Genomic DNA, 21,599 nt, shown 5'->3' with positions numbered 1-21,599 from the left:
TAAAACTAAGAAGTTTTTAAAATATTTACTTTTAAATAACAATAAACTCATTTATGTATACATAATGTTTCAGATGAAAAAATTTCATAAGAAAATTGGCATTATTTTATCCTTTCGAAAATTTCTTTAATGTCTAACATAGAAGAGGACTTGAATTCTCTCATATGCCTCAGAGTTCAGTCTGTTGACATGTATGTTGTATTTACTTGACGTTATGTGTAGAGTATTCAGGCTCACATGAACATGTAGTTTGAAAAGGGAATATTTTAACAGCCTGTTGAAATACTTCTAGATAGTCTTCTTTGCTACTGTACCAAAAACTCAACTTACTTGCAATGTGGAATCCAGAAACTCCAGTGAATATTCCAGCTGTATTACATTCAAATCCATTGGTCTGACTTGAATGAATCTTTTAATTTACCATGTTTGATTTTGAAATATATGCATTGGTAATTTGGAAAATACTGGTTCACTGTAGGTCTGCAGGTCTTTTAATTTTGACACTATTATCCAGTATCAGTATCATCACCAATCTCATCAGAAGTTTTTAAATATTAGGAAGCAGTCAAGCTCATGGTGGCAGGTACAAGTTTTCTAATTTTTTTTTTTAAAGATTTTATTTATTTATTTGAGAGAGAAAGATCACAAGTAGGCAGAGAGTCAGGCAGAGAGAGGGGGAAGCAGGCTCCCTGCCAAGCAGAGAGCCCGATGTGGGGCTCAATCCCAGGATCCTGAGATCATGACCCAAGCTGAAGGCCGAGGCTTAACCCACTGAGCCACCCAGCCGCCCCATTTTCTAATATTCTGATTTTTGCTTGAAAACTCAAATTTTATCATTGACAACAAATTCTGTCAGTTATTTTTCTTAAATGATCAACTTCATTTATTTAAAGAAAATGTTTACCAAATACCAAAGACTGCATTAGCCATAGTTTATCTGGCATTCTTTCAAGTATAAATGGTGTTCTGTGAAAAAATCAACTAGTTCAGCTTACAACTCAATTGCACAAATGCTTTTTTTTTTTGAGACGGACATCACACTTTATGCACACTTCCCATTTTAGCAAAAAGAACATTAAAAAAAAAATCTATGTTGGATCAAGATCCAACAGAATTAATATTTTTACTGCAATTGAGTGGTGGTTAACAATGAATTGACTACTAATACAGATTGGTGCCACTGCCACACCAACAGTTTTACCCTGTATTGTTTTGTACCATCACTATAAATGTTAACATAGTAGAAGAGGCAGATAGCATGTTAGTATTATTAAATATGAATGGAAAAGTTTATTTAGATTACATAATGCTTTCCTTTTTCTAGATCATTGGTATTTATGATTCTCTAAGTATGATTTTTTGTTTTCTAGATGTTACCATGTTAAAAGCTGGTTCTAGTCTTTCCAAAGAGGAGGAGGAAGATGATCAGGCCAACAGCATTCATAATCTACCACTTGTAACATCCCAAAGGCCATTTTATGATGGGCCAATGCCAACTCCCCGGCAAAAGTCATTCCAGTCAGGTTCTACTCCCATGCATCTCACACATAGGTTCATGGTAAGCCTTGGATCTACACTTAACTTTAAAATAGTTTTATTTAACTCTTTAACTGTAAGTGTTTTATCTCACTATAGTTAATTTTGTTCAGTACAAAATATTTTGAAAACCTTGATTTACTGGCCAAAAGCACTTGGGTTCATTATAATTTTGTGGTTGATTTATTTTATGGTTAACTTACAGTTTTAACCTTATTTCAGCCTTATATTGGAAATTATGTTAAATAAAATTCTGCTTTGCAAAAAAAAAAAATTCTGCTTTGCAAAGTGACATAATGAACATAATGCGACTACTATATATCTTGCAATATCTCTTGATTGTACTTCCAAACTTTATTTCTCATATTTTTATATAGAAGTTTATACTGATTCCAAAACACTGGTTAGAAGGTGTTTTTTGAAGGCAGCTCCTAATATAATATATTAGAAGGTGATAAGTACTATGGAAAACAAAATATCTGCCTCTTTTCCCCACCCCATCCCACTGGAATATAAACTCCAGAAAGATAAGAAATTGTTTTTGTTTTATTTACTGATAGCACTTAGAACAAGGTATGGCACAGTAGGCATTAAGAATATATTTCCTAAATGGATGAATGAATATATTAGCTTTTTGTTCTGAGAACTAAAAAGTTTAATATTTTTGTTTATTTGAGGCTTTCCACTGAGGACTTTTCCTCTTGTCCTTTTTGAAAGGATAGGCCTGGCATAAATTTGTATGTAAATATTAAAAGTGATGTTTTATTTTAATAAAACTTTTTATTGGTGTCCGTAGTCATTATCAAGTAATAGGTCTTAATTTCTTGTTGTTACATATTTTATTTATAGTTATTTGTAGTAGAGGAAAGTGTGAGCCTGTAGTATATATGTGTGGAAGATAAGTTTTCTAAATTGTATTGGTTTATGTTTAATGGTATTGGTTTATGTTGCCTTAAAATGTATATATTTATTCCTGCAATATAAAGCAGTTTGTTGGAACAGGAAAATATGCAGTCATTTATATCCATATTTATAAGTAAATAAATTTTTGAAATATTTCTATTGGGGAATTTAATGGTTTGGTTGTTCAGAATTGTATTTCTTTATGGCAGTCATGTAATTTTTAAAATACTAAATGAAATACTCCACTTGTTACTAAATATTTATGTGCCTTCTTCTCATGAAAAGAGTAGGTAGTAACTGTAGTTCTGATGTCACTACTCTTACTTGAAACTATTTAAAGGTAGGTAAGCTGTGTTTGCCCCTATAACTTCAATTTCACTACAGACTAAATTATAATATATATTAATTTGTACTACTTTAGTCCACTGAGTCTATGACCTTTAATTTATCTCAGACTTGTATTTAACCTTAATGTTTGTAGGTGTGGAACTCTGTTGGAATTATTCGCTGCTATAATGATGAGCAAGACAATGCCATAGATGTGGAGTTCCATGATACCTCCATACACCACGCAACACACTTATCAAACACTCTGAATTACACAGTAGCAGATCTATCTTATGAAGCTATTTTGTTGGCATGTGAAAGTACTGATGAACTAGCAAGGTAAATTCCAGATTATTAGGAAGAATTTGTCGTTGCTGAATTGCTAGATACAGAAGAGTTCCATACATAATACCTCAGAACATGTCTCTTTTTGCCTCATTGTCCTGTTCTTTACAGTCTCTGACTACAAATCAGGATGACATGGGGCATGTGGGTGACTCATTCGGTTTAGGCATCTGACTCTTAATCTCAGCTTAGCTCTTGATCTCAGGGTTGTGAGTTCAAGCCCTGCATTGTTGGGGGGCAGGGGAGATGACATGATACAATTAACAATTTATAATTGCAAGAGAAATTAAAGAGTTAGATAAAACATTGTTACTCTGTTTCATTACTATTGTAAGATATATATAATATATAGATGTATATAATATGGTATATTATATAATTATAGTTATATAATTATCTCTATAATTGCTTATGTATTATAGACATAATTACATAATATTTATTATATATATTATAAACAAACAAGCAGTACAGGTTATTTAGGAAATAAAAATTCCCCCCAGAATTCTACTTTCAGATATAACCACTGTTAACAATTTGGTATGTATCCTTTCTAGATTTCTTTTTGCACAAACCCCTGCCCCCTTTTTAAATTTACTTTATTAGTGTAATTCATATATAATAAAATGTACTTCTTAGGTATACAGTTTAGTGAGTTTAACGAATGTGTATGTATCAACTGTCACAATCAAAAAAATTTTTTTAAATTTTTAAAAAAGTTTATAATTCAAATTCATTTAATTAACATATATGTTTTTGGTTTCAGAGGTACAGACCTGTGATTCCTCAGTCTTATACCCAGTACTCATTATATCACATGCCCTTCTTAGTGTCCATCACCCAGTTACCTATGCCCCCAACCCCATACCCTCCAGCAGCCCTCAATTTGTTTCCTATTATTAAGAGTCTCATGGTTTGTCTCCCTCTTTGGTTTCGCCTTGTTTTATTTTTTCCTCTCTTCCCCTATGATCCTCTGTTTTGTTTCTTAAATTCCACATTTTTAAATAATTTTTTTAAGATTCTATTTATTTATTTGACAGACAGAGATCACAAGTAGGCAGAGGGGCAGGCAGAGAGAGAAGGGGAAGCAGTCTCCCTGCTGAGCAGAGAGCCTGATGTGAGCTCAGAAAATCAGAGCCTCGATCCCAGGACCCTGAGATCATGACCTGAGCCCAAGACAGAGGCTTAACCCAGTGAGCCACCCAGGTGCCCCTTAAATTCCACATTTCAGTGAAATCATGATAATTGTCTTTCTCTGATTGACTTATTCCGCTTAGCATAATACACTCTGGTTCCATTTCCTTGTCATTGCAAATGGCAAGATTTCATTTTTTGATGACTGCATAATACTCCTCTGTGTGTGTGTGTCTCTACATTTTTTTTTTTTTTAAATTTATGTATTTGTCAGAGAGAAAGAGAAGGAGAGAACACAAGCAGGGGGAGCAACAGGCAGAGGCGAAGCAGGCTCCCCACTGAGCAAGGAGCCCAGTGCGGAACTTGATTCCGGGACCGTGGGATTATGACCTGAGCCGATGGCAGATGCTTAACCAACTGAGCCACTCAGGTGTCCTGATACCACATCTCCTTCATCCATTCATCTGTCAATGGATAGCTCCGCTCTTCCCATAGTTTGGCTGTTGTGGACATTGCTGCTATATTTTTAAGTAATCCCTACAGCAGTGTAGGGCTCAAACCCATAATCCCAAGACCAAGAGTCACTTGTTGTACGGACTGAGCCAGCCAGGTGCTCCTGAAAATATTTTTTGTCACTCAAAAATGTTCCCTGTATCCCTTTGCAGTTAATACCAGCCTTGGACAACTACTGACCTGGATTTTTTTCTGTTTTTTTGGGTTTTCTTGTCATTATAAATTAGAATTGAAACTTCTTTTTAAAAAGGGAGAGGGCAGAATGATATTTGGTAAGTAGATACATAGACAAAATTATGATGGAAAAGCAGTGGAGTGCTGAATCCATCCATATTTTTTTAAAGAAGAAAAAATATATTTTTTTAAGATTTTATTTATTTATTTGACAGACAGAGATGACAAGTAGGCAGAGAGGCAGGCAGAGGGAGAGAGGAGGAAGCAGGCTCCCTGCTGAGCAAAGAGCCCAATGTGGGGCTCGATCCCAGAACCCTGAGATCATGACCTGAGATGAAGGCAGAGGCTTTAACCCACTGAGCCACCCAGGTGCCCCAAGAAAAAATGTTTTTATTCATCTTTCTCTTATTTCAGCCAGATTGCCTTTTCCTGATTTTTCAGCTGATTTTAATGCTTATACACTTGATTATAGGTTTTACCAACTCTGAGGTGATTCGAAATTAAAATCCTGATTGGATACATTAGCTTCTTCTTCTTTTTTTTTTTTTTTTTTTAAAGATTTTATTTATTTATTTGACAGACAGATCAGAAGTAGGCAGAGACAGGCAAAGAGGGGAGGGGGAGAAGCAGGCTCCCTGCTGAGCAGAGAGCCCGATGCAGGACTTGATCCCAGGACCCTGGGACCATGACCTGAGCTGAAGGCAGTGGCTCAACCAACTGAGCCACCAGGCACCTGATACATTAGCTTCTTGCTGCTCTAAGTGTGGTCCACAAACTAGGAGCATGGGTCATTCGGAAGCTTGTTGAAAACAGAATCTCAGACTCCACCCCAGACCTAAATCAGAATCTGCATTTTAATGAGATCTATAGGTGATTGAATTTGCGTTAAAGTGTGAGAAACACATCTTAACATTTTAATTGCTTTCCTAATTTACACATTGTAAAATCCACTCAATACTTCATTTTTTTTCAATACTTCATTATTGAATTAAATTAGTACACTAAAATAAACCACTGTTGACTCTGTCTCCAACTCAGAGTCTTAACATAATTAGAACATTTGTTTCCATCTGCAATTTTGATTTCAGGTATCTTTCTCTGTTTTCCTAGATATGTTATTTCATAGCTATATACAATGTGACTTTTCGTTTTAAAATTGAATTTAGGGGTGCCTGGGTGGCTCAGTTGGTTAAGTGTCTGCCTTTGGCTCAGGTCATGATCCCAGCGTCCTGGGTTTGAGCCCGGCATCAGGCTCTCTGCTGAGTAGAGAGTCTGCTTCATCCTCTCCCTTTGCCACTTCCACCCACTCATGCACTTGCTCTCTCTTTCTCATATAAATAAATCTTTAAAAAAAATAAAATTGAATTTTAAATTACTCTTCAGAAAATCAGTACTACCTCTGTTTCCAAATACTATAGTATCTGCATTCCCAAACTTAACTTTAATAACCTGTCTGTATGTATGCTAAGAAAAAAGACTGGAAACATCAAATTGTTTGCAGTGGTTGGTGGTCTTGCTGGTGGGATGGTGTGATTGTTTTTCATTTTTTCTTTTGTTTTCCTGTATTAAATTTTTTTGGCAGTGAAAGAACTCTTTAACATTTTGATGCTTCATCTCTTTTTAAAAATTTAGTCATCTTTTTCTGTATATTTACAACCTAAGGTCATATTCTGCAGATTTTAGTCTGCCTGTTTTCATTTAACATTAAGTTAGAGCACTTTCCGTTAACATGACTGTGAAATGGCTTTAATATAGTCCATTTTAAGGATATTTCATAATTATTTTTCAAAGCTATTTTTGGACTATTTATGTTTAATAGAAAAATTAGCTATTTGGTTTTGTCACTGGGGTATCATGATTATTTTATAGATATAAAATATCAAATATGAAAGTTTGTTTCTATCTTGTTTTAATTTTTAGCAAGCTTCACTGTCTGCACTTTAGTTCTTGGGATTCAAGCAAAGAGTGGTTAGTAGACATGCCTCAGAATGAAGATATTGAAGCCATATGTCTTGGTTTGGGATGGGCAGCTGCTGCCACCAGTGCCATGCTCCTTCGACTGTTCACTATTGGAGGTGTTCAGAAAGAGATCTTCAGTCTTCCTGGCCCTATCGTATCAATGGCAGGACATGGAGAACAGCTTTTCATTGTTTATCATAGAGGTAGGTTTTTTCCTAGTCTTTTATAATTTTACCAAGACCTGAAGTAAAATGAAAATTACTTGAGAATTTTTCTTTCTCTTATTTTGTTTTGGGTTATATACCTGCTTTTGCATTCATTTTGTATTTGAATCAGTGTAGTCTTCAAATTTACAGAATTTTGTTGTATTCACTAATAGCAATGAAAAGGAAAATATTTTATTTGTAGGAAAACTGTATTCTAGAAAGAATTCCAAGTTTAGTTACTTCCATGTCTAAATCTTTTAAGAATTTTCAGAGTTTTGTTTTTTTTTTTTTTTGAATTTTCAGAGTTTAAATGCCTCAAAAAATAAACTAACTTCTAGTGTACAGGAGGACCAAGACAGTTTGAATATGACTTAAAAAGTTGCTGCTTCCTTCACTTCATATTCTGTCTTCAGTACCCACCACTATGTGTCAAGACTGATTTTTATCAAGATTATTGATAGGGGGCAGGCAACCTTCATCTCAGGGCCATGAGTTCAAGCCCCATGTTGGGCCTAGAGCTTACTTAAGAAAAGAAGGAAGATTACTGATAACCGTTTTATGCTTATTTTTTTGATAATTCCATTAGAAATACTTTTTCTATTTTTTAAATAATATTTTTAAATTCAAGTTAACATAAATAGTGTAGTATTGGTTTCAGGAGTAGAATTTAGTGATTCATCATTTACATATAACACCCAGTACTCATCCCAGCACGTGCCCTCTTTAATACCCATCATGCATTTAACCCATCCCCCTCCCCACCTCCCCTCCCTCAACCCTCAGTCTGTTCTCTTAACTACTGAGTCTCTTATGCTTTTCCTTGCTCTCTATTTTTATCTTATTTTATTTTTCTTTCCCTTCCCCTATCTTCATCTGTTGGGTTTCTTAAATTCCACATATGAGTGAAATCATGTGATATTTGTCTTTCTTTGACTGACTTATTTTGCTTAGCATAGTACACTCTAGTTCCATCTTTCTATTTTTAAATTTTGATTCCAACTTAGTTAAAATACACTGTTATATTAGTTCCAGGTGTACAATATAGTGATTCAGCAATTCCATACATCACCAGTGCTCATCACAACAGGTGCATTCCTTAAACCCCACCACCTATTTTACCTATCCCCCACCTAGCATTTTCCTTTCTTGGATTCTGTAACATCACTCTGGATGTTTTTTTACTGATAACTCATTTGGCTATTCATCTGGCTGTACCTCCTATGCCAGCCTCTTGGCTGGAGTGCTCCAGGACTCTATCACAGCCCCGCTTCTCTAGTACCCTCTCCAGATGAGGAACTTTCAGTCTTTTGACTCTTAGCCCTAATAAGAACTACATTCTACGTTGCTATTCTATACATATCTGTAAATGTAACTGAAATAAAAGTCTCATGGACAGTATTTACTCCTTGATTTCAGTTTTCTTTAAAGATATTATTTATTTGACAGAAAGAGCACAAGCAGCGGGAGCAGCAGGCAGAGGAGAGGAGAAGCAGGCTCCCCGCTGAGCAAGAAGCCCAGTGTGGGTCTAGATCCCAGGACCCTGGAAGATGCTTAACCAACTTAGCCATGCAGGCGCCCCTGGTTTCAATTTTCTTTAAATACTATTTGCAACTTTAAATTGATTTCTTGACTCATAGCTCAAAAGTACAGCTTGAGAAACTACCCTGGGATATCTCCTTAAGGCCTGTGGCTTTATTATTTTACTTTTTAAGATTTTATTTATTCATTTAAGAGAGAGCACAAGTAGGCAGAGTGATAGACAGAGGGAGAGGGAGTAGCAGGCTCCCCCCTGAGTAGGGAGCCCAAAGTGGGCTTGATCCCAGGACCACCCGAGCCAAAGGCAGACACTCAACCAACTGAGCCATCCAGATACCCCAGGGCCTGTGGCTTTATATAGATGTGTGTGTCCATGACCTATAAATTAGTATCACCAACCCTATCCTCTCCTTGTATCTACAGACTTATATATCTAGTGGCCACTTGCAATCTCTTTGTACAATTTTGATACTCATTTCAAATTTGGTCATAATAAAACTTGCGTTTTTGTTTTTTCTTGCCTCTTCTGCCTTGCCTTTTACTTAGTTTTCCCCATCTGAGTAAATGGCATACTCTTAACCCAGCCAGTCAAGTCAGAAATGAATCATGAATTCTTCTCTTTCCCTCACCCCCCCACATCAACCCTATCAGTGAAGTCATATCACCATGTCAGTTCTATTGAGTAAAACATTCCAAACTGTCTTTTCATCTCCTTCACTAAAACCCCTCTTCTCCTGGACTAGTAGCCCTGTAACTGGCTTGTTAGCTTCAACCCTTGCCTTCCATAGTCCATTCTCCATATAACAACCTGAGTGATCTTTTAAATTTTTTTTTTTTTAAGATTTTATTTATTTATTTGACAGACAGATCACAAGTAGGCAGAGAAGCAGACAGAGAGAGAGGAGGAAGCAGGCTCCCGCTGAGCAGAGAGCCCGATGCGGGGCCCGATCCCAGGACCCTGAGATCATGACCTGAGCCGAAGGCCAGAGGCTCAACCCGCTGAGCCACCCAGGTGCCCCCTGAGTGATCTTTTAAAAACATAAATCAGAACATGTCCCTCTTCTGCTCAAATTCCTCTGATGACTTCCCATTGCTTTAGAATAAAAATCAAACCTTTAATCACAGCTAGCAGGGTCCTACATGATCTGACCTTTTTTTTTTTTTTTTTTTTAAGATTTATTTATTTATTTGACAGAGAGAGATCACAAGTAGGCAGAGAGGCAGGCAGAGAGAGTGAGAGGGAAGCAGGCTCCCCGCCGAGCAGAGAGCCCGACGCGGGGCTCGATCCCAGGACCCTGAGATCATGACCCGAGCCGAAGGCAGCGGCCCAAACCACTGAGCCACCCAGGCGCCCCCATGATCTGACCTTTGCCTGCCTCTTCAACCTCATCTCTTGCCACTTTTTCTTATCATTCATTCTAGTCATGCTAGCTTCTTTGTGTTCTTCAAATTTACCAAGCTTATTCTCATCTTAGGATCTTTTCATTAGCTGTTCCTTCTGTTTACTATATTACAGCTCTTTCCCCTAACTAACTTGCAGTTTATATCTCAGCTAAATTTTACTTTCTCATACAGGCCACCTCTAACTGTCCAGTCTAAAGTAATCACTCAGTCTGACACTCTGTATCACATTATTATTTTAATTCTTTGATAACACTTATCATTTTTTTTTCCAAAATTAGTCTTCTCATACCTGAATATAAATTTCCTGAGGATATGTCTTCTTTACTATTGTAGCCTTAGTACCAGGCACATAGTAAGCTCTTTGTAAATATTTCTTGGGTGAATAAATTACCACTTAATACCACTTTATATAAATAGTCCCTGTAACATAGTATTCTGCTTTAATACCGGAATGGTACCTCAGTCAGGTGGGTTATCCATAAAAAGTAGTGCTAGTTAATACAGAGTTTATCACAAAATCAGTTCAGTTCACAGAAGGTACTCTAGACTGCATTATAGCTAAATAGCCTTTGATACCTGATTTCTATTTATATATTCTCACTAGGTGCAGGATTTGATGGTGATCAGTGCCTTGGAGTTCAACTGCTAGAGCTGGGGAAAAAGAAAAAACAAATTTTACATGGTGATCCTCTTCCTCTTACGAGGAAATCCTACCTAGTGTGGGTTGGATTTTCAGCTGAAGGCAAGATAAATTAACTTATTTATATTAAAGACATTTTTTCAAGTAGAAATTTTTCCATTGTTTTATTCTTAATTATTTTTTTAAGGTGAATTATCTATATTATATGTGTAAATTTCTTTACTATGTTGGCATTGGGGAAACTGGAATTGTTAGGCAAGATAGCCATTCTTTTATGTATAAGATCTGATGTTCATGTGAATTCTGTTTAGAAAACATACAAAGAGAAAAATATATTTCTCTAAAAGTTTGTTGTAGATAACGAGGAGATACAAGTCAGTGGTAAAGTTGTGGCTTTTCCAGGAGATTCTATGCAAAAAAAAATAGGAAATTTCAATAGCTGCACTGTCTACTGCAGTAGCCACGTGTGGCTATTGAGCACTTGAAATCTGGCTAATCCAGATTGGGATGGTGGTAAGTATAAAATACTCCGAACTTTGAAAGTTTAGTACAAAAAAAAAGAATCTCAGTAATTATTTTATATTGGTTACATGTTAAAATGATAATATTTTGGATATATTAGATTTAATAAAATATACTATTCAAATTAGCTTCACTTTTCCCTCTCTTTCCTTTTTTTAGTTTTTTTTTTTTTTTAAGATTTTATTATTTATTTATTTGACAGAGAGAGAGAGAGAGATCACAAGTAGGCAGAGAGGCGAGCAGAGAGAGAGAGGGAAGCAGGCTCCCTGTTGAGCAGAAAGCCTGATTCAGGGCTCGATCCCAGGACACTGAGATCATGACCTGAGCCGAAGGCAGAAGCTTAACCCACTGAGCCATCCAGGCGCCTCTTTTCCCCCTTTCCTCATGTGGCACAAGAAATTAAAAATTACATTTGTAGACTCATTTAATAATGGCTTATGACTGATGATGATTTGAAGTACCTTATTTTAAGGTACCTGTTTAAGGTACCTATTCTCTAACTCAGATATTTCCATTGGAGATTCATGTCTTTCACTTATATCTTTGGAAACTCTAGTTTGTCTTTAAAAAAACAACCATTTCTAGATGTTTTCTAGTGGGATTTTATTGTTGTTTTTTTTTTAAAGATTTTATTTATTTGATAGAGATCACAAGTAGGCAGAGAGGCAGGCAGAGAGAGAGGGGGAAGCAGGCTCCCCGCTGAGTAGAAAGCCTGATGCAGGACTCAATCCCAGGACCCTGGGATCATGACCTGAGCCGAAGGTAGAGGCTTTAACCCACTGAGCCACCCAGGTGCCCCTTATTCGTTATTTATGTTCTAATGTGACCATTAATAACTTCCATTCATATAGCTTTATTTTTTTCCCCAGTTACCAGTTAGATCTAGACTTGAGGAACATGCTGTTTGCAGTGTGAGAGGTATATGAAGTCACAGATAATGAAAGGGGTAATTAGCAAATATGCTATGTACCTCCTGACCTGGGAGCAGAGTAAGTGGGAAACAGAGATGCTGACTTGTTTTCGGGTTAAGAATTGCTTAGGTAGGAGTTGAGGAATACAACAGTGACAAGGCCAAGAAAGCAAGAAGAAGAGTACTAAAGACAAATTTCTCTAGATCATCACTGTGTGTCAGGTTCCGTTCATTTTTCCAAGTCTCTCTTAAGTAGTGAAACTTCGGATTCAGGTTTAACTTTTTTTTTTTTTTTTTTTTTTAAACTGAAATTGGCTTTTAAAAATACTGCTATATTCCAGTAGGTGGCATAGTTCTCACTGAAACTATCAGTTTTTCCCTTGGGTAAATTTTAGTCATGCATTTTTTTTTTCTTTTATTCAGTTAGGTCTTACTCTGTGTGGTTAATGAAGTTTTGTGGGAAATGATTTTTAATTATTCACCTTTTTGCTTTTGAACTGACATTTGAATCATTGGTATATATTTTTGAAATAGGATTTATTTCACAAATATGTAGCTATTTCTCCAAGTGATTTCTTTTTCAATTGGTATGTAGGTACTCCCTGTTATGTGGATTCAGAAGGCATTGTTCGAATGCTTAACAGAGGGCTTGGTAACACATGGACTCCAATCTGTAACACAAGAGAACACTGCAAAGGAAAATCTGATCACTACTGGGTGGTTGGTATCCATGAAAATCCCCAGCAACTCAGGTAGGCTATTAGAACATGCTTGATTGTTTCTTTCTAAAAAGTACTGTGAAATTTTTTGTTTTATACACTTTAAAGGTATTTAAAATTTTTTTTGTCCTTCACCTTCGTTCATATATTTGCTTTCCATATTTACTAGCTTAGAAATTTGTTTATATTCATTTTGAAGTTTTCAACTGATTGCTTGACTTAGAACTTACTGAACAAAATAGAAATTACATTTATTGGTGAGACTTTAGTATTATTTCAGCCAGAGGGAAGGGAGAGCTAAATGTGGCATTTCATCTTTTATTACAGCCTTTTATTTTAAACTGTGATTTAGAATTGAGTAATTCAGTAGCTTTTTGAGAATTTTAAAGGGCTCAGTAATTGTAACCAGAGAGAGGGCTAATAGAAATTTAGTAGCTAACTGCAGGTGAATAACTCTCAATCCATTTAGTCTCTATTCAATATTAAATATTTTCTTCTTTTTTTGACCCTTGATATCTTCTTGGTCTAAGCAACTGGCAGTGACATTATGTTGGTACTTGGTGAACAAAGAGGTCTTTGCTTTCATGGAGCTTATAGACTGGGGAGACAGATAACAGAAATAAGTAAATGTTAATTACTACTTGGGATAAATGCCACAAATTAATCTGAGCAGACCCATGATGGAGCATAACAAAAGGGCACATTCTAGGTAGCACGATCACATAGGACTCTTAGTAGAGATAGAATTAAAATGAGACCCAAGGCCAAGGAGTCTATGAGGCAAAAGTGGAGTGAAAAATGATCCATGCAGAATAGACAGCATGTTTAAAAGTCCTCAGGTCAGAAAGAGCTAGTTGTGTTTAAAGAATTGAAAGAATGCAAAAATGGCTAGCATATAAGAAGTTGAGGATTGATGGGAAACATAAATCCATGCTGATATCGGAAAGTTAGACACAGGCTGCGTTATAGACCATATAGAGAAGTTAATATTTCATTTGAAGTTGTATCGTGAAGCCATTATGCAGTTTTATCTGGGGAATGACGTAATCTGATTTATACTATAAAAAGAAAAATACATGTGCTAAATATATTGGCAGAGGTAAGAATGAAATTAGGGAGCCCAGTTTTCAGTCAGGGGATTTATCCTGCTTTCTGAGAGTGTTTGGAGACATAGGGTCTTATTTTTAGCCATCAGAATGATCAGGGGTTACCTGGCATTTAGAGAGCTGTGGCCAGGGCTGTTGAACATCTTAGAATGTGCAGGATGGTCCTATTGAACTACAGATCGTCCTTCCCAAGTGCTATCAGTGCCCCCATTGAGAAACATTGAGGAAGATTTTGCAGTCATCCAGCAGAGCTATTAGTGTAGCTGGAACTAGGGTGGCAGCAGTAGAAATTAAGGGAACTAGATTTGAGATAGAAACAAGTAGGGGTACCTGGGTGGCTTAGTGGGTTAAGCCTCTGCCTTTGGCTCAGGTCATGATCTCAGGGTCCTGGGATTGAGTCCCGCATCGGGCTCTCTGCTCAGTGGGGCGCCTGCTTCCTCTTCTCTCTCTGCCTGCCTCTCTGCCTACTTGTGATCTCTGTCTGTCAAATAAATAAAATTAAATTAAAAAAAAAAAAGATGGGCGCCTGGGTGACTCAGCGGGTTGAGCCACTGCCTTCGGCTCAGGTCATGATCTCAGGGGTCCTGGGATCGAGTCCCACATCGGGCCCTCTGCTCGGCAGGGAGCCTGCTTCCCTCTCTCTCTCTCTCTGCCTGCCTCTCTGTCTACTTATGATCTCTCTCTCTCTCTCTCTCTTGCTGTCAAATAAATAAATAAATAAAATCTTAAAAAAAAAAAAAGAAACAAGTAGGATTTTCTGATAGATGGGGTATTGGGAGTGAGAGAGAAGACTCAATAATGACACCCATGTCTCCAATTAAAACAACTAGATGGATAGTCATACCATTTATAGAAATAAGAGAGATGAAAACAAATTCTCTCTTGGGTATATTGTTGAAATGCCTGCAGAATATCCAAGTGGCGATATCAAGAAGGTATTATAATACATGACTGTAAAATATAAATTTGTGAATCACCAGAATATAGAAGGTATTTAAAGTCATAGTAATAAACAGGGGGCACCTGGGTGGCTCAGTCAGTGAAGTGGCTGCCTTTGGCTCACGTCATGATCTCAGGGTCTGGGATTGAGCCCCACATTGGGCTCCCTGCTCAGTGGGGAGCCTGCTTCTCTCTCTGCCTCCCCCACCCCTCGCTCACGTGTTCTCTCTCTCTGAAAAATAAATAAAACACTTAAAAAAAATAAAGTCATCGTAATAAATGAGATCACTTAGAAGAAAGAAACAAAAAAGGTCACAGAATCCACCCCTTAGAAATTCCAACCTTTAGAGGTCAGGTTTGGGAGACTGAGCTTTTGAATGAGGAAAAGGAATATTGGCTAAGCAAATAAGAGAAAAATCACTTGAAGAACATCATATCACAGAAGCTGTAAGTAGAGACTATTTCAAGAAAGGCACTAGTTAGAAAAAATAAAAATGGCTCTTGGATATGTGAAAAGATGATTGATATCAAAATAAGAAAAAAAATCAAAACGTATAAAAACTCTCTTTTTACTTATCAAGTGAGGAGAATTTGAAAATTTGATAATGCTCTTATCAAATTTGGTGAGGCTGGGGGGAAATAATCAAGCTTATAATTGCTGATAGGAGTATAATTGGTTATAATAGTATAATAGGTTATAATTGGTTATAATCCCTATGGAAGGCAGTTGTCAAGAACTACCAGAATTAGAAATGCATGTGCTCTTTTATCTGCCTTAGGATTTTTCCTGCACATGTACTAGTACTTGCTGTTTAAAGTGTGATCCATGGACCAGCAGCATCAGCATCACCAGGTGGCTCATTCGGTTAAACATCTGCTTTCCTCTCAGATCATGATCCCAGGGTCTTGGGATGGAGCCACATGTGGCTCCCCTGCCCCTCATGCTCTCTTTCTCGCACGCATATGCGTGCACTTTCTCTCAAATAAATAAATAAAATCTTTCAAAGAAAAGAAACGCCAGATCTCAGGCATCACTTCAGACTTACTGAATCAGAACCTGCATTTTAACAAGATCCTCAGGTGATTCGTGTGTGCATTAAAGTTTAGGAAATACTGCTGCTAGCACATGTGGGAATGACACATGGAAAAGATACCCTACATTGTAGGATTGTTAATATTAGCAAAAGATTGGAACCCTAAATTTCTATTAGTAGAATAGGTAATGTTAGGTACGAGTGCACACTAGAGTACCATGTAGATTTAAAAGGTGAAACACGGGGGCACCTGGTGGCTCAGTGGGTTAAGCCTCTGCCTTGGGCTCGGGTCATGATCTCAGGGTCCTGGGATCGGACCCCACGTTGGGCTCTCTGCTCGGCGGGGGGCCTGCTTCCCTTCCTCTCTCTCTGCCTACCTCTCTGCCTACTTGTGATCTCTCTCTGTCAAATAAATAAATAAAATATTAAAAAAAAAAAGGTGAAACACATCATTTAGGTGATAAGGGATGTGTATCAGAATATATAAAGAATTCTTGTAACCTAAGAAAAGGTAACTCAATTAAAAACTAGGCAGAGTATTTGAATTGACATTTCTCGAAAGAAAACACGCACGGCCTATAATGCATGCAAAAGTATTCATTAGTTATTAAGCATCATTATGCAAATCAAAATCACAGAGATACCACTTCATACTCACCAGGACGGTTATTATCTGAAAGATGGACAATAATTAGTGCTGTTGAGCATGCGGAACCCTAAACAGTGCTAGGTGGGGATAGAAACTTGGTACAGTTTGGCATTTCCTCAAACAGTTAAGCATAGAGTTAGTATATGATTTAACCGTTCACCTCCTTAGGGATATAAATAAAGGAATTAAAAACATGTCATTTGAGTCCATACAAAATACCTGCCTTTAGTCATGGATATGAGTAATTACTAATCTGTAGAAGCTATCACTCCTACCTCCATTCGAATGACACTTCAGTTTAGCAAAAACTATCTTTATTGTTTCCACTGAAGATTATTTTTCATAATCGCTACTGGTTGATATATAACTGAGTTTCCTGATTTTGCATGCTACAGTCCAGTTTGCTCTCTACCAACAACCTTCCTTTTCTCTGTAGCTTTTAAAAGCTCTTAAGAGTTTTGAGCGTGCTTGCAAACAAATTCTTTTTTTGAGTTTTGTTTAACAAGCATTTGTTACAGTACTGACTATATGTGCTGTACTACGTAAATGTAAATGAGGCCAGCAGCCTGGAAGAGTTGGCTGCTAAAATCATTATCTACTCCTGAGTACGTGCTCTAAACAAGTTGTGAACAAAGTCTTCTCCGTGCAACCCAGAACACAAAGCAAAACTCGTTCCCCGGGGGAAGCTTAGTCTGGACATTGGCCCCAATTTTCACTAGTCTAATATTTTTTCAACTCTTCCCTTAATACAAGAATAAGTTTTATTATTTATTTGAAAAGGAATTGAAGTAATTTTGTTTTCTTAGTAACCCATAGTTTATTTTTTGCATTTTCTTCTCCAGATGGTTTAGCCACACAATTTCCTGGAGGCTCATTCATTACAGGCAAAACCCACCAAATTAGCAATCAAATGAGTTTGTTCTTCCTCTTCTTTCATGAAAGGGGTATTTAATGGAGAACAGGTCTTTTTACTTCAAGTCTTTAAAGCTAAAAGTATAAGAAATGTGAATTAGTACCCTGCTTTGATGTAAATGTAGCTTTAAAAAACCATTAATAAAGTCCTAATTTTTCTTTGTGATAATTGCTTACTGTGATAAGTCAGTGGAGTATTTGAGGTATAAAATGTTTTTAAACAAGAGAGTGTAAGTCTTCTTATAGAAAAAAATAAATGTTAAGGCAATTAAGATTATTCCCAATGTTCCTTCTGATTATGTTAATATACATATATATGTATAATTAGACTTGTTCCTTTCTGAATGCACATGTGCTTTTTCATTTTGCATGACTAATAAATCACTAGCTTCTGTGAATGACAGAATTGCTACAAGAGATTTTTTTTCAGGTATTCAAACTGCCACCTGGTATGGTGATAACCACTGATTTATATGAAATTGTAAAAGGAGAGGAAGAAGAAGAAATGAGATTATATGTTCAAAAGTATTGGAACGCTAAAAACATGTTTGTATTTTTATTGTAGGGTCACAAAAAGAAGAAAGTGTATTCAAATTTTACTAGGAAGGGGGGCCTCTCTAGTTTAAAAGATTGCTGAGTATTGCCACTTATTTAATTTTTAACTATTCTAGTGGGCATTTGATAATATTAGAAGACATTTATGAAAAAAATTTACACCTGAGGATCTGATTTCTACTTAGTATTTCCCTTTAAGAAAGCCATGACTTTAAGCCATGACTAAAAGGCTGTACTATAAATTAAATGGGTGGTTATTAATAGGCATTGAACATTGTACTGTATTTTTAAATGACTAGAGAAATTAGAAAATTCACCCAAGGTACTTCGTGTGTGAACATGGTTTTCCAGTGGTTTCTTATAAATAATTTGGAGTACATAAGTTGAAAGGGTATTCTACATGCATATGTCACTCTGTGATTAATGAATGCTTTTTAATTAATGAATTGCATTACCATTCATTCTGATGGGCATCTTTAAATACTATCATATCATAATCAGAAAAGGTTTAGACAAAGCTCTCGCCCACTGAGCTATTTATTATCACATAAGGCAACCATTGATTTAGCAGAGCAGTTATATATTATAACCAGGTGTATACTGGATTTTCTGCTTCACTTTTTACCAATATCTAGTAGTAGATACTTAATCTCTATTGGACATATCACCGTCTTTTTCTCTTATTTGACACTTTCTACCAGCAGTACCAAGTGTTCCCAAACTGATAAATAAAAGGAAATGCTTCATTAGCATTTCATCTTGGGTGATCTGTTTTATAACATGGATCCCTTGACAACTATTTATGGCATAGCTGCCGTATTTTAAAAGTGGACAGTTTCTGAAGGAAAAACTGATGTGAGGAGGGCTTGTTGAAATTCTTAAAATGCATGGGGAGGGATAGTTTTTAAACCTAATCAGGTGTAAAGTTAAAAAAAAAAAGTAATTTATTGTATATTATTAAGCTAGCTATAGGAATAATATTCCAAGTTACTGAATTTTGGAAATTTTATATTTTAACAGTTTTTATGATTTGGGAGGGAGTTTTTGTAGTGAGACTTTTTTTTTTTTATTGACAGGTGCATTCCTTGCAAAGGTTCTCGGTTTCCTCCCACCCTTCCTCGACCTGCTGTAGCTATACTATCCTTTAACCTTCCTTATTGTCAGATTGCAACAGAGAAAGGACAAATGGAGGTATGTGGAAATCTTAACTTGACACTCTGATTTTGATAATACATTGCCTGTGATGTAGACATTTAAAAATTTCCCTGATAAACAGTGTTGAATACTCACTACTTTATGATTAAATAAATAGTGGTAACAGGGTGGGGATGACTGCTTATGATCACAAGGGTACCTGATTGCCATCTCTGCTTCCAGGGATTTTGTCTGTGAGGTAAAGGGTAGGAACATCAGGGTAAGGGCTCTCACTCACTCTCAGAGTTGGGTGAGTGCCTGAGAGGGTGGGCCTCCATAAATATTGGGTCTTAGACCAGGCTTGCTTCACTCTAGGCATAGCCCTGTACCATCAAAAGTCATTTGAAATCTTGTAATTAGTTACTCTAAATAGGAAGTAAACCAGCCTCTTAAAAAGTAGTATACCACCTTCTCTGAGCATTAATGATAGCTAAGATACTGTTTAAAATGCTGTATTTCCTTTTTTTTTTTTAAGTACAAAAGATGAAGTTAAGGTTTGGTATCATGTTAATATTTGAATTACAAAATAAACTATAGAAAAAGTATTTCAAAAATTATTTTAATTCAGAATCTGTTATCTTAAGATAAATATTTAATAATTGCCTGGTATTAAGCTGGTAGTTTTCTCTAAACTGTTTTTTTTCACTTTTGTAGGAACAGTTTTGGCGTTCCATCATGTTTCACAATTACCTAGATTATTTAGCTAAAAATGGTTATGAGTATGAGGAAAGCACTAAAAATCAAGCAATAAAAGAACAACAGGAGCTTTTAATGAAAATGCTTGCGGTGAGTATAATAAATATGCTGGAAAAATTAAAGTTGCACTTTTCTATAGATTGGATTTCTTAAAAGTATGTGAATTAGCACCAAGTTCCACAACCTCAGAAACTTTTTTTTTTAAATTTTAATTCTAGTATAATTTACAGTGTTATGTTAATTTCAGGTGTACAATACAGTGATTCAACAATTCTGTACATTACTCAATTGTTTCCCAGTGGATGTTGCAGTTAAAATATTTTAAAAAATAAATAAGTAAAACATTTTAGACATTACCTTGTAACTAAGATCATGGGCAGATATGTGTACTTTTAACCTCCTTCTCCTATTTCACCCATCTGCCTATTGATGTCTCCTATGGTAACCACCAGTTCTCTATAGTTAAGAGTCTAGTTTTTTTGTTTTTCCTTTTTTCTATGTTAGTTTTGTTTCTTAAATTATACATATGAGTGAAATCATATGGTATTTATCTTTCTCTGACTAATTTCACTTAGCCTTACACTCTCTAGAGCCATCATGTTGTTGGAAAAATGTGATATTCACTGTTGTCACCACTATGTGACACTGTTTTGAGTATAGTATTAAAGAAATTTTTTTCTAAAGATTTTATTTATTTATTTATTTATTTATTTGAGAGAGAGAGAATGAGAGAGTGTGAAGGGGGGAGGTTCAGAGGGAGAGGCAGACTCCCTGCTGAGCAGGGAGCCGGATGTGAGACCTGATTCTGGGACTCTGATCATGACCTGAGCTGAAGGCAGTCACTTAACCAATCTGAGTGCCCCCCAGTATTAAAGAAATTTAATTAGCTTATTGTAGAGTTAAGTTTTGTTCCTTTTATAAAAATGTCATTTGTGGTGTAGGAACTAGTAACCTTTTTATTTCCCACAGCACACGTAAGAATATCCGTTTGGTTTATTTACCATGTAGTATTGGAGGAGTATTTCCTCTGGAACAGAGTTTCTGAACAGAGTATCAGTAGCTTAAGGACTGGTCAGTTCTTTAGCATTCCTGTCCCCCTGGCAAATGCTGGAACTTCAGCCTCATTACTATGAGAATCATACTACTTTTCATTTCCAAATGTCCCCAGAGGCAGAGTACTACCCTGATTAAGAATTACTATTTATAGATGAGTGATAGTAGAAACCCTGAAAAGGACATGCAGGTGACTGTCTAAACCTTCTGTGCTGAAGCATGAGATGTGGGATGTCTAAGTAACAAAATAATCCTTCTGCCCTATGAATTAGGAAACTATTTGTAGTCTGTGAAGTACTAATTTTCCTTACATTGTACTTGAGTTGCTCACTTTGAGTTGTAAAAATTCATACCAAAAGAAAAGTAGTCAAGTGTTTTCTAAGATGTTAAATGAATGCCCTTTGTTTTGTATTGTTACATATAAAAAAATAGAGCAAGAAAAAGGGAATTGTTAATTAGAAGTTGTGTAACTATTTCTGGTAGTTGGAGATCTTAGACAATCACACTTTAAATGAATGGCTCAATCTACCTCCCCCCACCCAAACTCACTTAGTAGTATTTGTGTACCAATTCTGGGCAAAGTAATAGCAAATAAATCATTTACTATCTATTCCTTCTTTGAACTTGCTGCCT

General features: G+C 36.2%; 1 protein-coding gene across 3 annotated transcripts in view; it reads left to right on the top strand.

The window, feature by feature from the left end:
• Positions 1-21,599, top strand: part of WDHD1 (WD repeat and HMG-box DNA binding protein 1) — a 68,509-nt gene that overhangs the window by 35,215 nt on the left and 11,695 nt on the right. For all 3 annotated transcript variants that reach the window (XM_046010323.1, XM_046010324.1, XM_046010326.1), the window contains 7 exons: positions 1,371-1,558; positions 2,921-3,105; positions 6,853-7,094; positions 10,642-10,779; positions 12,705-12,861; positions 19,100-19,214; positions 19,872-20,003. In XM_046010323.1, the coding sequence (XP_045866279.1) occupies positions 1,371-1,558; positions 2,921-3,105; positions 6,853-7,094; positions 10,642-10,779; positions 12,705-12,861; positions 19,100-19,214; positions 19,872-20,003 (1,157 nt within the window). The remainder of the gene's footprint in view (positions 1-1,370; positions 1,559-2,920; positions 3,106-6,852; positions 7,095-10,641; positions 10,780-12,704; positions 12,862-19,099; positions 19,215-19,871; positions 20,004-21,599) is intronic.

This window comes from Meles meles, chromosome 6 (genome assembly GCF_922984935.1).
Source record: "Meles meles chromosome 6, mMelMel3.1 paternal haplotype, whole genome shotgun sequence".
Classification (NCBI taxonomy): domain Eukaryota; kingdom Metazoa; phylum Chordata; class Mammalia; order Carnivora; family Mustelidae; genus Meles; species Meles meles.
This window is presented reverse-complemented; position numbering and strand designations above follow the sequence as displayed.